Source organism: Nicotiana tabacum, chromosome 8 (genome assembly GCF_000715075.1).
Source record: "Nicotiana tabacum cultivar K326 chromosome 8, ASM71507v2, whole genome shotgun sequence".
Taxonomy (NCBI): domain Eukaryota; kingdom Viridiplantae; phylum Streptophyta; class Magnoliopsida; order Solanales; family Solanaceae; genus Nicotiana; species Nicotiana tabacum.
Genome location: NC_134087.1, coordinates 205,489,118 through 205,509,751, shown reverse-complemented (window position 1 = coordinate 205,509,751; position 20,634 = coordinate 205,489,118). Strand labels below are relative to the sequence as shown.

General features: G+C 31.4%; 1 protein-coding gene across 1 annotated transcript; it reads left to right on the top strand.

The window, feature by feature from the left end:
- Positions 1-4,179: 4,179 nt before the first annotated feature.
- Positions 4,180-9,083, top strand: LOC107827361 (cytochrome P450 734A1). The gene is made up of 5 exons (XM_016654480.2): positions 4,180-4,653; positions 5,481-5,704; positions 5,982-6,223; positions 6,737-7,163; positions 8,247-9,083. Exons 1-5 carry the CDS (start codon positions 4,377-4,379, stop codon positions 8,700-8,702), a joined length of 1,626 nt encoding a protein of 541 aa, XP_016509966.1. The 5' UTR covers positions 4,180-4,376; the 3' UTR covers positions 8,703-9,083.
- The last annotated feature ends 11,551 nt before the right edge of the window (positions 9,084-20,634 follow it).

Genomic DNA, 20,634 nt, shown 5'->3' with positions numbered 1-20,634 from the left:
AATTAACAAAGACAACTTTATACACGGAGTTTAGACTGTAATTTTCTATTTAGGATAAAAGGATATTTATTGCTCTGCCACATAAGTTTTCATATAATTTTATCTTGAATTTTAGAAAAATTAGATCCCACCATTAGATAGTTGAAATATCAACAGTTTTACCAACAAGGGTTGTGGTGGTGTGATAAGTACTCCTTCATCATTAACCAGAGGCGTCAGGTTCGAGCCCCGAGTATAAAGTCGTCTTTGTTAAATAGCACTTTACCTCCCAATAGAATTTTGTGGCACGAATCTGAATTGGTCTGGTCCCATTGTGGTAAGTTACACGTTTTGAATCTCTAACTACGTACTTAACTTTTTTGGTAAGTTACACGTTTTTTTCTTTTTCTCTTTTGTTTAGATTTCATCCTGAAATATTTACAACTGTTTCGTGCATGTAATTGTGGTTGACGCTGTGAATCACACATGAAAACTAATGAATATATATAGTCAACTTTGCTAACGGAAGATGCGATACTATGATCGGATCCCTTCACCTTCAACTAGTAATTTCATATTCAAACATTCGTCTAACTACTAATAAAGCTCGAAGAACCTTTTCTTCGAGTTTTTGGCTACGAGTTATTTCTCTTGATCTGGTCTAAAGGTCTAATTATTTTGGGGGAGGGGGGGGGGGGTAACTTTTTCTTACTCTTTAGGTTCCGATAATTTATTTCTTTTTCTATCGAAAGAGCGTGTGTGCAAACCTTAAGGGGTCGTGAGTGAAAAATAGATCAGGCATCAGTCGTTGTACCTATAAAAAAAATTCGGATATTGAATTGTGTGATCAACTCGTTTCGTTCCTATGTAAGAAGGAAGTAACGATTTATTATTCATGCTTTCATTTTCATATATTCAACTCAATGCATGAAAAGCATGACGCGTTTTAGGTTTAGAATTCCAAAATTTTCAAAGAATTTTGGCCATTGAAAGTAAAGAAAGGTTGTCTATCACATAGAAATTAGAAATTAAAACACAAAAAAACAAGATGTTAGTTAGTTTACATTATATACTTGATATGACTCTTCAACTAATTTTGCACAAGCTGAAAAATATTTAATAAAAAATTTAACACGTCGTTTGAACTAGTGGATGTAATTTTAATTTATATTACCTCTAAGTGACTCATCACCAACAATTATACTAGTAAAGTCAAGTATTTCTTTATACGGTAATAATAGTAGCGTTTATTGATTTTAATACTAGAAATAATTAATAATAAAATGTCATAGTAATAATAATAATTTGTATTAATTAGTAGTAATAAATTTACGTGGCTGGCGAGCAAGGATATTTTAAAAAATATATTGGGCGGCCTATTGAAATAAATATACAGCTCATACTAACAATTGTTCAACTTTATGAAGAAGTCTTCCATTTAGAAAAAGATGGGAAATAAATTAATAAAATAAAAGATTAGAAAACTGCAAAAAGGCCGGTAGTAAGGCCAAATATCTGGTTTTCAAAGGTTAAAGTGGAGGAGTAAGTAGTCCCCGTCGTTAATAAGAGGTCCCGAATTCGATCCTTGAATATCAAATCGTCTTTAATAGGAAGCGCTTTACATCCTAAAGTAGGATTTTCCGGCACGATTTTAATTAATCGGGTCCCAAAAAGGGTACCAGACATCAGTGGAGAACCAAAAAAAAAATGGTCCTCGTCAATTTCGATTAATATTTCAGCTCAAAATGTAAACACCAATTTTTTGATTTTAATTAAAAATAAATAAAATTTCGTGATATTTTTTGTTTGTTTTATCCATGCTTGAGAAAATGAGAAAAAATATGAAAATTCTAGGAATAGAACACGTCACAAGTGTGTCTAGAACTCAATTATAGGTGGAATGTCAACTTATAGAACTCAATTATATTTGGTAAATAATATATAGTGTTTATTCAGGATTTTTCTCAAGGGAAACACCATGCATTATTTCTACTAAATATGATTGAGTTGTATGGATTAACATTCCATTTATAAGTTTCTATTTCTTCTTTGATATTTATATTAAAGTATTTTTTTATTTTTTATTTTGGGTAGAGGGAGGGAAGAGGGTTGTTAGTAGTTGTAAAAAATTTGATAACATGTGACAACATATTCCTAAAATAATAGTAGCAAGTTTACACCTCATGCCTGTCTGTTATCTCCTAAGCTTGCCATGAATTGATGCTTGTGATTGAAATTGCCACACACCTAATCAAAACATATTAGAATAATAATACTCATTAATTAGATCATCCATATCATCATCTTTTTCACCAAAGCATGCTATATTAATTTTCATGGGTCACCGGTGTGATCTTGTTTATATTGTCGGTTTAAAGGCAGAATAAAAAAGATACGTATCGATTGGCTGATAACCGATATAATATTAGTCAACTTAGTAATTGAAGAATTTAACTGAAAAATACTAAATTAGGAGATTTACGGGTTTTTTCTTGCGGAAGTAGATCTGCAGTAACTACGACTTCAGTTCCGGTATGTAGGAATTATCACAAAGCGGAAGAATTTTTGGGTTCCACAGCATGAATATCCTCTACCAGATATAAAATAATTTAACATTAGTCGTTGTTTTTTCCAATAAGAAACATTAACAAAAACTCCGTTTTTCTACGCCCATAACGGTTTATTTATAGGTTATAAGTAGACTTTAGGACGAGGAGAACAAATTACTGGGCTAATAGGCTAATTAGCACCCCTTATAGGTGGACTCGACCCAATAGCTTTTTTCAATAGTAATGAATCCTTACAAATTAGAATATGAGATGAACTTAAATTAAAGCGACAAATGATGATTCGTATAATCGACTATGACTTGCTTGAGACTGAGACATAGTTCTGGTTATATGTTAAATTAATTCTCAAAATTTTAATTTTATCAGTCAATGAAGAAAGTCCAACTTTTCATAATGGAATTAAATTTATAAGGCCAATTTATAACTAGAGTAGAAGAATTCAAGATTTTTGAGTTGAAATTGAATTTTTCTTGAAGAAAAGAAATGGTCATAAGACTTTCAGTAATAGCCAGCCCATCAATTTTGATGTTGGTTGGTTCTGCCGTAATCAGAAATGCAATTGCCGGTTTCATTTTCATATTGTTATGTAAAGTTGAAAAAGCCAAAATAGATTCAAAGGGATATAATGAAACTACTTAGAAAAGACAAGGGCAACATTGTCTCAAAAAAGTTACAATACTTTATATTTAAAATATAATTTAATAAACATTAAATAAAAAATTTGGATCCAACGTGTAGCCTAATGGTTAATAAAGTGAGTTGAGAACTATGAAGTATTAGAATTCGAGTAAAAAACACTAGATATTTTTTTTCACATTTGTCCACGTCTTTTTCGATAGATTTGCCCGATACTTATGCTGACGGGAGGTAACAAATAGCCTGTCCTAAGATCTATATTGGTGGATGGTAGCAGATGCGTGCGGTGAAATTAGTCAAGATACGCACGCTTGAACACCGCTATTGTAAGAATATAAAAATAAAATTTTTAATTATGTTTTACTAGATGATATTTTTTTCATTTATTCAAGTTTTATTAGACAGAGCTATCCGATACTGTGCTGGTGGGAGGTGCCAGCTATCCCGTTTCGATACATGTACTGATGGAAGGTAACAACTATCTCGTCCCAATATCTATGCTGGTGAGACGTAACAAAATTACTCTGTGAAATTAGTCGAAATACGAGCTGACGAGCAAGCTGGCTTGGACAACAATCAAGTTTTGGTGGACAGAATTATAGTCTAACCTCTCTATAATAGCCTTATTTGTTCTTATATTTTAAGCTACTATAGTGAAGTATTATTATAGAAGACATATATTATAACATAATATAAAAATTAGTCTCGAGTAAAAAATATTTTTGATAGTGAATGGCTGTCATATAAGGATATTGTTATAAAGATTTTGACCGTAGTCGATATTCGTACTGGTGGAAGGTAATAGGTATCTGGTTCCGACACATATACTAGTGAGTGGTGAAAGACAACAGGTATCCCATCCCCTTATATGTGATAGTGTGACGTAGCAAAATTACCACGTAAAATTAGTCGAAACACGGGCAAGCTGGCTCGAAGATCACGGTTATAAAAAGAATTTTTTTATTTAATTCGTTGACCCTTATAATTCCAATGGCGGCCCCTACGCCGTTGGCCTTGCCAAACAAACTTCTCTCTCTTTCTCTCTCACAAACTTTGTTGGCACATTAAAAAGAGAAGACACTCAGAAAGAAGCAGCAAACATATAACACAAACACATCATAAAAATCCCCTAAGGGTCCAAAAAACAACAACAACAAAAGGGTGTCTTATTAGCTAGCTAAAAGAATTCCAATGGAGAAAGAAGTATTTTTCAAGATTCTTGGATTTTCATTCTTGGTTTCAATTATTATGATAAGGGTTGTGGCTTATTTATGGTTAAGGCCAAGAAAAATTGAAGAACATTTTGCCAAACAAGGCATTAGAGGACCTCCTTATAAATTCTTCATTGGAAATGCTAAGGAAATTGTTAGTCTTATGTTAAAGGCTTCTTCTCAAACTATGCCTTATTCTTCTCATAATATTCTTCCTAGAGTTCTCTCCTTCTACCATCATTGGAAGAAAATTTATGGTAAGTTTAATATTCTCAAAATTTTCAGAAAAAAATTCAGTTTTTGATGTTTTTTTTGTACTTTTTTATTTTTTTGTCTTAAATCATTTTCTTAGTATGTTAAAAAAGTTGATATCTTTATGTACTTTGTTGGTTTTCTTGAAACTATGATTTTTTTTTTATTTTTTTTTTTGTAATTTGTGTTTTTGTTGTGATATTTGAGCTTGAAATATGAAAGCTGGATTCTTGTTTGTACTTTGTTTTTTTAGAGCTCTTTATGTCCTTTTCTTTCTGCAATTGATGAGTTGGTGAAGTTGTGAAGTTCAGTGTTTCAGAATACTGCTGCAGCATTTTTAATTTTTCTCATTATTTCCTTTTTTTATTTTTCCAAAATATATTTTAATTATAATTTTTTTTGTGGTCCAAGAACTAAAATTTCTTAAATTTTTTGAAGTTTTGGAACATCATAGTCATGGGGTTTTCATGAACTTTATTTATTTTTCTGTTTCATTTTGTCTTTATAGTTCTTTTAGATTTTGTGTAACTTAAATTCTTGTTGATGAAGTTGTTAGTTTTTTTGAGTTGTCATTTTTCTATCCTCTTCTTTTGTTTTTCTCTCTTTTTTCCCTTTATGTTGTAGGGTCTACACTATATCCATCCCTCTGAATCACTGCCTATTTTTGTGATAACTTGTTAATAAATACTTGTTGCTTTCTGTCATTTCCTTTTTTGTGTATAAATTTTCCATCTCATTATTACTATTGATTTTCAAGAATTTTAATTATTTAAGCTGCCTTTTTTTTTTTTAATATTGGAGGTGTAATTAATTTAATTTATATTTAATGCAGGTGCAACATTTCTAGTGTGGTTTGGACCAACACCACGTTTGGCTGTAGCTGATCCTGATCTTATTAGAGAAATTTTTACTACAAAATCTGAATTTTATGAGAAAAATGAAGCTCACCCTTTAATTAGACAACTTGAAGGAGATGGTTTACTTAGTCTCAAAGGTGAAAAATGGGCTCATCATAGGAAAATTATTACCCCTACCTTCCATATGGAAAATCTCAAAGTAAGTAAATTTCCTTTTATTTTTTCCCTTTTTATTTTTTTAGGTATTCTTGTTCGAGCCCCGGGAATGAAGTCACCCCTATAGCGGACTTTTAATGACATGAATCAGTTAGTTTAGTCGGATCAGTGGGTTCTGGATACTGACTTAGGAAGTTTTTAGGGGGTTTTTAACTTTTAGCCAGCCCCAAAAATTATTTACATTCGGCCGCCGAAAAAATGTATAAATTTTGTACAATTTTTATATATAACATGCAGAATATATATATTTTTTGCTGCAGTTGTTAATACCAGGGGCAGCTAGCAAAGTAATTGAAATGTTGGAGAAATTGACACAAAATTCAAAGAATGGAGGAATAGAAATTGAAGTATCAGAATGGTTTCAAACTTTAACAGAAGATATTGTAGCACAAACAGCTTTTGGTCGTAGCTATGAACAAGGAAAAGCTATTTTTAGGTTACAAGCTCAACAAATGGTCCTAGCTTCTGAAGCATTTCAAAAAGTCTTCATACCTGGCTACAGGTACAAATTAATTCTATTTTCTAAGTCGGATTATTTGCACTGTATAGCCTTTTCTGAGACCACTATTTACATTTCGTTCGTTAACTCAGTGGACTAATTTTTTCCGTTGAAAACGGATATAGTTAGTCCACTGAAGTAACGATGGACAAAATTTAAATAATGCCATCAAAAAAGGCTATTTGCGCAAATGCCCCGTTAATTCTGTGGACTAAAGTTTTGCCGTTGAAAACAGATAAATTTAGTCCACTGAAGTAGTGATGGACAAAATTTAAATAGTGCCATCAATAAAGGCTATTTGCGCAAACGCCCCGTTGTTTCAGCGGACTAAAGTTTTGCCGTTAAAAACAGATAAAGTTAGTCCACTGAAGTAGCGATGGTCAAAATTTAAATAGTGCCATCAAAAAAGGCCATTTTGCGCAAATGACCACTTTAAGCATATAGCTACTAAAGTAATAGTCTAAAATTTTAACTTATTTGTTTTCTTTTTTTTCCTTTAATTAATGGCCATTTTAGGTTTCTACCCACGAGACGAAACATCAAATCGTGGAAACTGGACACGGAGATTAAGAAATCGTTAATGAAATTGATACAAGAAAGGACAGAGGATTGGGGAAAAGAAATGCAAGAAAATGGGCCAAAAGATTTATTAGGCCTAATGATACAAGCAAGCATGAAGGAATCATCATTATCATCATCTATTAACAGTCCTCTTAATCATAATTCTGCAATTAATTCCTCTATGATTACTGCAAATGATATTGCTGAGGAATGCAAGACTTTCTTCTTTGCTGGTGAACAAACGACGTCGAATTTGCTGACGTGGACGACCGTTTTGCTAGCTATGCATCCACAGTGGCAGGACTTAGCACGTGACGAAGTGATCAAGGTGTGCGGCTCACGTGACATACCTTCCAAAGATGATCTTGCCAAGCTTAAGATGGTAGGTCTATCCCATTAATTATTTATCGGCACTCAGTATTTACATTAGTTATGATTTAAAAATAAATAAAAAAATATTATTTAAAAAAAATACATCTTGCATTTTTTGATTCTATGTAAGTACCGGATCATTGATATTTTTTTCTATTTATGTCACAATAATAAAACATGTTATTTAATCATGAAAATACATCTTGCATTTATTGATTTGTTGTAAAATAGCGAGTCATTGATAATGTTTTCAGTGTAGGCTCTCTCCTTTTCTATTCATTATACTTTTTCATATTATTCAAGAATGTGCAATTAAGACAAAAAAAACATTCATCTTTTTGTCTTTTAGTAATTAGCTAATTATGCTTATTATTCATAAGTGAATATGACCAAAGTACTGTTTTTTGTTCTTTTTTTATTACCCAAAAAGGGAATTAGTTTATTATTTTTTTCTTAAACAAGGAGTTGTACTACCACTTGTGTGGATTCCATCAAAGTAGAAGTTAAGAACAAAGTTGCTCTATTGGCAATTAGTTTGAAAGCTGTCATTGTCAATAACACAGTTAATATTATGACTTGAGTTTTTTTTCTTTTTTCTAGCTAGTTAGGAATTAGTCTTAGAATGCTATTGATCAACTACTGATGATGGACTTTATCTTCTGTGTATTAATACCTTACATCTTTCTCGTATTTACTATATCTCTTATATTGCTGTTACTTTGTTTTTTATGGTATTTATGTTATGTTATGGATTTTATGGTATTTTATGTTGTTTTATTATGAGTCTATTGATAGTACTAATATAGTGTCTCTTGTTGCCTCTTTGAGCCGAGGGTATCCTGGAAACAGCCTCTCTGGCCTTCGGGGTAGAGGTAAGGTCTGCGTACATATTACCCTCCCCAGACCCCACTTGTGGTATTACACTGGGTTGTTGTTGTTCTAATGGGGTTATGATTTGGTGTCTCCTGGAAACAGCCTCTCTGCCCCTCGGGGTAGAGGTAAGGTCTGCGTACATATTACCCTCCCCAGACCCCACTTGTGGGATTACACTGGGTTGTTGTTGTTCTAATGGGGTTATGATTTGGTGTTGCAGCTGAGCATGATACTCAATGAATCCTTGCGTCTTTACCCTCCGATCGTTGCAACGATCAGACGAGCAAAGGCTGATGTGGATCTTGGCGGTTGCAAAATTCCCCTAGGGACCGAAGTCTTGATCCCAATTCTAGCAGTTCACCACGATCAAGCGATTTGGGGTAATGACGCGAATGAATTTAATCCTGCTCGATTTTCTGAGGGAGTAGCGCGAGCCGCTAAGCATCCTGTGGCGTACATTCCCTTTGGGCTCGGAGTACGCCAGTGCATAGGTCAAAACTTGGCGATCTTGCAGACCAAGTTAACTTTAGCGATTATACTCCAACGGTTCACGTTACGATTATCTCCACAATATAAACATGCTCCAACAGTTTTGATGCTACTTCACCCTCAGTATGGTGCACCTATCATCTTTCAACAACGCTTGTCCAATCCAACAATTGTCAAAAGCTCTTGACATGTCTATATTTTGGTGTGTGATGAGTGCATATATTTTCTTGGAGAAAAAAAAAAGAAAAAAAATGAAGGTAGAATTAAATGTGTTGTTGCAAGGAGAAATTATATAGGAAGTAGGGAGAAAATTTATTTCATTCCTTTTTCTTGATTTTTTTTTTTTTTTTTGCACCAAATAGTAGTACTAACTAACCCTTCAAGTAGAGTCATGCCTTGTCTTTATTTTGCCAAAAAAATGCTTGGATTTTCGGCATGTTTATGTTAGGATTTTTATATAGTGACTCAATAGGATTTCCCATTTTCTCACTCTTTGTATATGTAATGTATATTGGCTCAAATCCTAACAAAGTTTTGTAATATTGTCACGTATACCTTTTGAAATGGTAGCTTTTGTGTTGCATCTCTCCCCTTTCTCTCTCTCAAAATTAAATGTGACTTGTTGTACCAGTGACAGATCTAGAGTAGACGCAATTTACGTACGGTCAAATTTATTGCGTCTAATTCGAACCTTATATATAAGTATTTTCAATATAAATTTACTGATTATAAATCCTGAATCCACAAGTGTGATGAACATTAGATAAACAAAGAATTACTCAAACAAAATCTCCAGCCAATCCCATCGGAAGCAAAAAAAAAAATACCAGGATTTCTTTTCATTCGGCATTAACTTTGGTGGTAGAGTTATTCACTACTTATGCTGGTGAAAGCTAGTAGTTATTCAATAGAATAGTCGAGGTACACGTAAGTTGATCCCGACACCACTATCGGAGTACCCCGGTGCACAAATCATCTCGTATTCATGCGGGATCCAGAGAAAGGTTGCACCTCAATGGGTGTAATATAGACAGCCTACTCTAATGCAAGTACTAGTGATTGATTCTGCGGCTCAAACCAGGAGCGGATCTACCCCGTTAGGAAGGGGTGGCATGGCACCCGCTCAGATGATAAAATTTTTATATACATATGTTGATTTTTTCTTAAAGTAGGTTCAATATTTTATCCTGCCATCTGCAGTCGTAAACTAGACAAAGTTGCCACGGCTGGTAGACCTTTTTGAAAGTTTTTTTCGTGTGTAAAATTCAAGTTAGAATTTATCTTGAACCTTGTAAGACTTTCCATTTTCTTTGTGCTTTTTATTTCCTTTTGTCCCAGTCATTTCCCTTTCCGGGTGCCTCCCAATTTTCTATTTGTCGTTTATTATTTTTATATTTTTTCTGTATTATTATTATTATTTTATATATGGTTTCTAGCAAGAACACTAAAAAAAGAGACTCCAAAACTTTAAAATTATATAAAATAAGCATTCTTCTTAATCTTAAATTTATGAGTTTTCTTCTTTCAAATCCAAAAAACTTGGGTCTTAACATGAATTTTGGATTGGGATCAATTTTTTCCATCTTTTTTTATTATATCATAAAAATTTGTGTTATTATATGGTTCTTAAGTATTATTTAAATCTCTTTACTATTAAATTATGGTGAAAATTTCATGAACATTGCTTAAAAAAATATGAGATTTATGATTTTAATTTTTGAGAATTTGTAGTTTATTTAATTTTATACTTATGGGGCAAATTTACCTATTGAAGATATTTTTTTAAATTTTCTTTATTTGGTCGATGTAATTCTCTTTTCGAAGATGTTATCTTACATGTGTAAATTTATTTTTAGTATATAGAAAAAGATGTAATTTCCTAGTGAGAATGTTGATTTTACTTGTGTTGTTATAATAAATGTGTTATTCCTTATTTAAAATACTAATTACGTTTATTTTTTGATATCTGAGATGTAATTTTTATATTTGCAAATAAAATATACTGATTAGGTTGACCCGAATAAACAGAAAAGCCGGATAAACATTCCTAACAAATTCCGTATTTGTCATTACAAAGTATACATTAAAGAAAATTATGGCACCTGCCACCTTAAAATTCTAGATCCGCTCAGGCTCAAACCCCTGTAAATCACACAAAAATAACTTTATCGTTGCTCGCTCCGCTTCCAATCTAACACCACCATCATCGAACAAAATTGTTATAATTTCCACTTGTAATATTAGATGGTGCAAGAATAAAAAGAAGATCAAAGAAAATTTTGTTTATGTAGTTTAGTTACCAATAGATTGGTAAAATCGATAACAAAAAAAAAAATTGGGCACTGAATCGCGCTAGTGAGCCCATTGTTGCCGCAACAATTGTCCCTACGAACAGTACCCTTGGGAAATTGGACCTATTGTGGAAAAAAGCATGCACCATTTTTTAGAAAAATTCAATATTTTAAAACTTTTGGGAGACACTAATTAGAGAAAATTATCTTTTTAGGGAATGTCGTTTGGCTATGGCATAGTTAGGCTTTTAATTATGCAAAGTCACCTTTTATATGGAAGTAAAAATTCATATTATTGGTCCTAACTTATTTGGAATTGAGGCATAGTATTATTTATTTTTGAAAGAGAGAAAACAATACGAGCTTGTAAAAACAGAACACTTAAAAAAGATTAAAGGGAAAATATAGAATATAATTAATTTACGGGAGATCATTCTATTATGACTTTGAAGATATAGTAATATAAAATACATGAGATCTTTGTAAGACCATTTTCTCTTTGTAAACTATAATTAATATTTTTGTGCAAGTTTTCTCATAGAATGTAACTCGTGCAAGCCTTAATTCTATTTTTAGTTCTACAAAGTTGTGAGAGAGGTGAACAAAAGAGAAAATAATTGTTTTATTTTTCTTAAATATATAGAGTATAATTAATTGTTTACTTCCACTTATTTAGACAACCAAATGAGAAGCAAAACTGCAAAAAATCTTCCTTACTATTAAATTTTGAGTAAAACTAAGGTTACAATTTAATAACATCCACACAAGTCTAGAAACTATATGCGTAAGTTCGATGTTGGTAAAGAATATTTTTAAAATACATGTAATTCGTAATGATTGAGTACTCTTTAAATACATACTATTAATAATAATAGTTACTACTGTCTCTGGTCCAAAATAAGTGATTTTTTTAAATTTCAAGAATGAATTAATTTTTTTTCTACATTGCCCTTGGAGTAATTAATGTTGGAGTATGTGTTAGGAGTGTTTATGTGAAGAGACAATAAAGATTAATATAGTCAATTTTATTGCTAATTAATGTTAAAAGTTGAATTTCTTAATATGTGTGAAAACAACCAAAAAATCACTTATTTTGGATCGGAGCGAGTATAATACTAGTAAAAAGAGATGGTGGAAGATAGAGTTTGCTTTAAGTTTGTTTTGCAAAGCAAATCCTTGGAAGTTGAGGTGCCCTTTAACCTTGGCAAAGGGCAAATATATTTTATAGCTTCATGAATGGTGTTACTACTACTCTTATAAGGAGATCAAGAAAGTAAAGAACATTTGCAATGCCCAAGAAAAAGAGTTTAAGTTATGTATATTGTTAATATAAAAAATTTATTTATACTATTAGGTTACTTTTACATGTTGTAATATGAAATATATCTTATTTTCAAGAGTATTTTTCAAATATATGGATTACTCGCAATATTTGGAAAATGCACTAGTATTGCTTAGCTTCATGAATGGTGTTTACTACTATTACTAGCAGAGGCAAACCTATGTTATAAAGACGTGTCAATCGACACTCCTTCATTGAAAAACTACCATTCTAGGTATATTTTTTTTTAGATGCATATATACTATATATTAACATTCATTGACTTCTTTATATTTTAACCCTCGTAGTAAAAATTCTAATTTCGTCACTGATTATTATCACCAGGAGATTATGAAAGTAAAGAACATTTACAATGCCCAAGAAAAATGATACAAAGAGAGATAATATGGAAGCATGCAGCAAATGCAACTTTTTAGGGCATTGAGTTTGTAATTTTTGCATGTAGCAAAGATTGAAAGCAACAATCTTCCCTTTTTCTCATGCTCTAAGAATTTTGATGGTTCCTATGAAATTGCATGTTCTTGGGAATTGGTAGAGACTAAACAATTATTAGTCTCTCTCTCCCTCTTTCATGTTACATTTTTATATATTTTGGAAAAATTGATCAAATTCATCTTTATATCATTTGAAATTGAACAATTTTGTTCTTATTCCTTTCGGTAAATGATAAGTGACCAATTTGCTTTTTATTTTGGTCCAAAATAAATGTTCATTTATATAATCAAGAAAAAATTTAATTTATTTCTCAAAAATTACTCTTATGTACGTATCCCTAAAAAGTCATTTACTCCTCACATTTGAGAAGAGAAGTAAGTACCACTATAACTATGGTGCAACATTTAATGAAGGGCAGTTTAGTCACACTAACTATTTTCGCCTAGAATTTAATATTTCTTTAATGGGTGTGCCTAAAGCAAATTGGTCACTTATTGTGGACCGATGGGAGTATCGTTTTAGTTCAAAAACTTATTCTAAAATAATTGTCATTTTAAGAATTCAAGATTAAATTTATCAATTATTTCTAACTAATAACCTTAATATAAAAGAAATAGTAGTACTTTTTAATACTACTAAATTCTCAAAGAGCATTTAATAGAGGTAACTTAGTAGATGATGTCTTATATTTATTACCTTTTTAATAAATATGAAAAAACTAAATCTATAGTTAAGATGGGATGAAGTAATATTTAGTTGTCTTTTTTGGTGTTGTTCATTAAGTAGGAACCAAAGCATGCGTTGAAGCATGTGAAAGCCTTCCATAATTATTACCTTTAAAATTTAACTACGAATTCCTATAATATTGTTTACGAGCTGTATCTGTGTGCAACACAGTTTTTCATATTAATATAATGTCACTAATTACCATTATTTCATTATCGCGTCGTTAACCTCGATTTACGTGCTACGAAGAATCGTAGCCACCTGATTAATACAATTTTATTAGGATTATTATAATTAATTTTATTACATATCTAATTTGCACGCTCTTTAATTTTAATAATGATTTGCAATCACCCCCCACCCCCAACCCAACCAAAAAAAAATTAATTAGTTATTATTATCATCGTATACGCGTAACTTAGGAACACATTAATCAATTTCGTACAACTGGAACATATAACACATCTCTTTCTTTAAAACTAATTAGCTTCTCGATACATGTATTATGAATCACGTAGTACACAGTTTTGTAAAATAATATAAATATTATCAAAATCGTTCTTTTATTTAAATTATTATTTGTCATTATCCCCTATCGTGTACGCGTAACTTAAGAACACATTAATGAATTTCGTACAACTTGAAGATACAATAAATCTCTTTCTTTTTAAATTATTTTTGAAGTCAATTGCCTAGGTGCCTATAATTGTATTCTACGCGACATGCTACAAGCAGGAATTAAGCAGTAAGCACGATTAATTAGTATTTGAATCCTAGTTTATGATGTGTTGATGGTATTTAATTATAATATTTTGTTTCTTAGTACTTAATTAAAATTTAAACATAGGAGGCAACTTTGTGCTTTTTAGTAAGCACGCTTTAAGATATGAGCTAAGTGCAATGTTCCCATGCATTACTAGACGACAAACTAAACATTCTAAACTAATCCTAAACATGATTAAAATTATTGGTCTTTGAGCATTAATTTCTTAAAATTTAAAAATTAAAATAAAGGTGCAGAAGCCAATAAAACCAAAAAGAAAAAGGCGAAGGCATTTTTGTAGGGGTAAACTAGAGTATGTTTAGACATTACAAACCTTTTATTTTTTTCATTTTTCACTCAGTGTACCGTATGCGTATTGAGGTCATGATTAATTCGAATTTACGTCGCGCAAAACTAATTAAAGGAAGAAGCGCTTCCCACCAGAATTATTTTCATTCCTAGGATTGGTGGTATATGACATTAGACACTTGACAAATAATTATTCTTGTCTTAAGAAATGGAAAAAATAAAATGTGTTTCTAACTTTGAACTTCTATAGTGGCCTTAGGACCAATTATCCAATTTTGAAAGACCTAATAAGATATTTACTAGTGTATTTTTTCTCCATTGCAATGTGAAATGGTTGTACTATAGATTAGCTATTAATGTTAAATACTGATAAACTATTTAAGTTTATTTTTTTTGTTTCTCACTCAGTATTTCGGTTCGGGATTCAACCGGTGACTTGAGACACCATTAATATCCCAAGTGGCGACTCTGAATAATTAATAATTAAATCCCGTTCCGATTGTCCTTTAATTGGAAGTACTTGCACTATGGTCAAGATTAATTCGGATTCGCATTGCGTAAGGCACATTAAAAATAAAGACACTCCCTACCAAAAAAATTCTTTCAAGGACTTCAACCCAAAACTTCTTGAAGCTAGTCTTGGAAGGGTTTTAGGCTATGTTGCTCGGTTCTCTGAAAACATTGATCGGCACGTGTCGAATCCTTCAAAAATAATGTAATTTTGGAGGATCCGACACGAATGCAACAACTAATTTGAAGAGTTAGCGCAACATAAGTTTTAAGAAGATTTCTAAAGCTGCAAATAAACACTAAGCAAAGATTGAAAGGTTTACAAGTCTGACAACTAACTGCCAACAAGAATAAGATAAACACAACCAAGTAAACACAAAATCATGCGAGCTAAAAAAGTTAAGGATGTAGCCCTTTTTTATTTTTGTATTATTCCTTTTTTTTTTTTAAAGAATCCAAAAAATCAGAGGGTTGACAATGTATGACAACAAGAACAAAACAACTAGGTATGAACTCTTCTTATAAAACATACTCTGAAAATTTTCATATCCAAAGGAATTAAGCCAGCTCATTGATTTTTAGATCCCAAGTAAATGCTTACTTAAGATCTGAGGTTATTAATAATAATAATTATTATTATTATTTTTATTGTCATAATTATGATAAATGTCTCCTATTTAAGCATTTGCCAGAGGAAGTAAGTTGGCTTATGTCTGCTCAAGATTAATGCTACTTGTCTGTGACAAAGGGGCAAATGGCCATTTTTTGTATTATTGGGGAATAATCTTTCTTGGTCATCACTTCTAATTATTACTCTTTTAGTCCTTTTTATTTGACTTTTAGCCAAAAAATTTGTCTAAATATTTGCCACTTCAGAATACCAAGGAGACATTAATCATCTTTTTTTTTAATTCCACCCTTTCTATTCTAGGAGCTATATAGTCATTAATTACTCAATTAAGTAAGAATTGAAATTCTTTAAGTAATAAATAAGGTTAATCTAGTCAAATATCCTTATAATTAGGGCTATCGAATGATTTTTTAATGAGTGTGTCACGACTGAAACCTAACTATCAAGGTCTTGCCGATATATCCCAATCTTTCGCCCTTACCATTTTATTCATTTGGGCGACCACTTGAGTCTATATGCTACCTTTCCTAATTCGCTTTTTTACAAGATCTACTTTCAGACCGGGTCCAAATTTTACAATGAACCCCTTTCGAAATCAAATATCAGCGGTATATAAGCTGTTATAATGTACAAAAACCTTAAACGACATATAAAAAGAATAGGAGAGAATAAGTAAGTTGGTTTGTGTCATGCTGCTTGTCTATGATGTTAAAGACCAAAGTGGCATAGGGGAAAATTGTCATTGCTTTGTATTATTGAGGAATAGTCTTTCTTGCGTATTATTGAGTAATAGTCTTTCTTGCCCATCACTTCTTAATCACTAACATAATCCCAGTATCTCACTGCTGAAAATAATAATAATTAGGTGATCTTAGTATATCTTGCCTGCCCCTGTCATTACTTCTCCTTATTAATAATACACCAATTAGTAGGCGAGCTAGAATTTTAACCTTATGATGTACTGGATTTTAGAACGATGATTTCAAGTATTAACAATTGAGTTCTAAATTTAATATATATAATTTCGAATGTTAATTACTGGATTCTAAATTTAATACATATACATATTTAATGAATTTTGCTATATAAATATACTATTTGAACAAAAGTTGATGGATTCGTTCGAACCCGTTGCCAGACTATTAGCTCCGCCGCTGGTATTCTCTTTGATGGGGGTGGGGGTGTGGGGGGTGGGGGAGGGTGAGAAGACAGCACCATTCCAAGAATATTGACATTTTTCTGCCATGATGGGTGCATTATTTTTGTCCCAATGATGGCTACATAATAAATATATTACAAGGATTTAAATTGTATGAGAGTATGCTTCTTTTGCATTTATATTAGTAATATTTAATTTTCTGTCTATTTAATGTATACTCAAACTAAAGGCACAGGTATCATGTGACACTGGGTTGGGCTGAAAATGCAATGTACCTATGCTTCTGCAATTTAATGCAATGACATATGACAACAATCAAGGGAAAATGACATGCCAAAATTCTGAAAGGTATAAGAAAATGAAAGCTAGCTCATGCCATATGGCAAAGTAAGTCACATGTCATAAGTGTGGCTGTGTGTAGAATTGGGGACCAAATTGAGAAAAATCATTATATTACTAGAGCATATAGTCACTCAAACTTCATTTTCTTCTTTTCTTTTTTAGCCTACCCGAGGGAGTCTTCGCGTAATTGGTAGAGTTGTTGCCATGTGATTAGGAGATCACGTATTCGAGCCGTGGAAACAGCATCTTGCAGAAATGCAGGATAAGACTGTGTACGATAGACCTTTGTGGTCATGCCTTTCTCCGGACTGAAAATAACCTCTTGTAAAAATGCAGAACAAGGTTGCGTACGATCAACCCTTGTACTCCGGACCTTCCCTGAACCTCGCGCATAGCAGAAGCTTAGTGCATCGGGCTGCCCTTTTTTCTTAGCCCACCCCACTTACCCAAAAAAGAAAAACTGAATATTATTTTTTGGAGACCCTAACTAATTCGACTTCTGTCTCACGAAAAACCATAAAAAGGAAACGAAATCTATACTAGAAAATTTTCACTATCAAGGCTCGAACCGAGAATTCTGGTTAAGATTTAGAGGGATCTAGTCTATCGCACTACAAAATTTGATGATGATAATGCAAAAATTGACTCTCTCTCTCTCTCTCTCTCTCTTATTATTTAATTTTACTTCTTAAGAAGGGGAGCCTTGACGTAACTGGTAAAGTTATTGTCATATGATCAGAAGGTCACGAGTTGTAGAAACAACCTATAGCAGAAATGCGGGATAAGGTTACGTACGATAGATCTTTGTAGTGCGGTCCTCTCCCGACTCCGCATATAATAGGAGCTTAGTGCACCGGACTGCCTTTTTTCTTTTTTTTAGTTATTAGAGATATTAAAAAGTTTAGGATATTTAATTTTTAATTCAAATAAGACAATAATTAAGATCATGGAGGTCTAAAAGCCCAACCTAGACTCATTTACTACTCTACTCCTTCCTTCCTGTGAGATAGGAGGCATAATCACATGGGAGTAGCAATCATAAAAGATGCTAAAAAGACAATGGCAGAGGATTTGGTGGAACCACTTTTAATGTATAACTCATTTGTATGTTTCTTTCCTAAGGATCTCTATCAATCTTTTTTCATATTAATATAAGGTAAAAACTAAATTAATTAATTAATTTTTGCCCCCCGTCCCAAAAATTTAATGCATTCTGACTTTGGATTGGTACATGGAATTTGGTAGATTATTTAAGGGAGACATTCACCATTTAAATGATAATTAATGTTTGTATCCTATTATAAGTCACATACATTATTGTTTTTCTACTCATGAATCAAGTGTGACATTTTGGTTCAAAACACAAAGACTTTGATACAATTCGAAATAAAATGAATTAATGATTTAATTTTAAGCTAATTCGAAGCGATAAGAAAAAAATGATAAAAGAATTTTGTGAGTTTCCAATTATTTCCTCTATAAGCAAGAAGAGAACGATTGTTGTAGCTCAATGTACAACATGTTAAGCATGGAACTTATTCGCGAATATGATCAAATTGATATTTACAATACAAATCTAGAATAAACAAAATTTGCTAATTTTGACTATGATAGTGAAGTTATTGACAATATTAAAATGGGAAATATATAATAAGGTGATGAAAATTGAAATTTTTTGTAGCTATGCACCAATGCAGAAGCAATTCTATGGCCTCTTCATTATATAAGAAGGTAATAATGGGCCAAATGTTGCTATTTGATGATTCAAGAAGCTTTCAAGCCAAGTGAAGCCCAATAGCTAGACATATTGGACCTTTTGAAGCCCATAAAAGTGAATGTGACACCTAGCCCATCTTACTCTTTACAAATTTGGAAAAATTATACAGTATAGCCGCTTTTAAAATTAATAGTAAGTAATATATATATATTTGTATATTAATATATAATATACATATAACATGCATATTTTATACATATTTTGTTATATATTTGTTTAGTGAATATTTTTATTTTTGGCCGACTGGCCAAATGTGTAATTTTCCCTAGAAATTCCAAAACACACGTCCATCAATCGAGTAGCATATTACAAAATTTTAAGCAAGTAATATTGGTCTATGGTTAAAAATTCAATTCTTTCATTCAGAAAAGAAAAAATAAAAAAAGCAACAATAAAAGGCAAATAAATAAGCCGTATCCAATCAGAATTATATCCTAATTAAACTAAGATGAGACAAATGAAAGAATTAGAAAAATTGAATATTTTTATTTTATTTGTATAATTTATATATTCCAATAAGACATAGACCACTTTAGAGATGACACGTTTATTTATTAAATATTAGATATAAACCTTCTCTACCACTTTTTAACAGTAAGTTATTAACTTATTATATAAGATGTCAAAGGCTAAACCAGAATGGAGAGAAATAAGGGCCTGATGGGCTGGGCTTCATCTAGGATGGATACTATGTGGGCCTAATAATAGTTAGGCCCAATAAGAAAATATTTTCCAATCGTCTAACATAGGCCCAATAGGAAAAATCTTTGGGCAAGTTACAGATTTGGACGTTCGGCCAATAATAATTACATCATTTAGCCAAAAATATATATATTGATTATGTATAAAATATATTAATATACAAAACTTATATCTTTTTCGGCTATTATTTTTGGAAATGACTAAACTGTATTGTTTTCTCAAAATCTTTTTCACTCGTCTAACCCAATTCATCCTCTTAGTATTATACTAGTCTTATGATACGCGCGTTACGCGTGTACATTATCTCAATGGATAAAAGAATTCTAAAAAGTCGTATAGATATTATATTGAAATATTGTGTCCAAGCTATAAAATAAAATTTTATTTTCCTAAAAATGATAAATGTTGATCTTATGAACTTAACTCAATAAAAGAAGAAACTACTCCATAGAAGTTCTCAATAATTCTTCAATGTGTTCAGTCAAAAAGTTGTTAATTTTATAATTTTATTTTCTTAGTTAGGCTTGATACTTGAATTTTAAAATAATTGGAATTGATTGAGATTATTATGTCTGTGATTGCTAGATATGTGTTTTTACTCCCAAGTATGATCTAATAACAAAAATTTAGTTGATAAAATTTTAAATATAAGAAAAATAATTCAACATATTTTATTATTTAAAAGAAATACTCGTAAACCTTGAAAAAGTACTCCTAAAAGTATATTAAAAAAATAAGAAAATAAGGACTACTAAACCAAACTTTTATAACGAAAATAAAATTGTCCTAAACCTAATATTAAAAAAAATATTCGTGAATTCTTGAAATTCAATACCTTAAATCTAAATAAAGTTTATATGAAGTATTCCAATTAAATAACATGATTTCTTAGATCAAAATCCTAAATATTAGAAAAATAATTACTCCAGTGATTATTCTAAATATTAAGGAAAGTATTAAATGACTATTTCTAAATTTAGGAAACTAACTTAAATTACTATTTTATCCAATATGAAAGCTAATTCTAAAGGGTAAAATGACGAACGATTGCGCGTGAATGCCATATCGATGAATATGAACTATTAAAATATTACATAAATATTCTATTAGAAATTATGTTTGAGTGATAAGA

Bases quoted from the DNA above. Each gene is read 5' to 3' on its own strand.
- LOC107827361 (XM_016654480.2), top strand. From the start codon at position 4,377: ATGGAGAAAGAAGTATTTTTCAAGATTCTTGGATTTTCATTCTTGGTT. The intron at 5,705-5,981 runs GTAAGTAAATTT...TTTTTGCTGCAG, and splicing joins TCCATATGGAAAATCTCAAA to TTGTTAATACCAGGGGCAGC. The intron at 6,224-6,736 runs GTACAAATTAAT...TGGCCATTTTAG, and splicing joins GTCTTCATACCTGGCTACAG to GTTTCTACCCACGAGACGAA.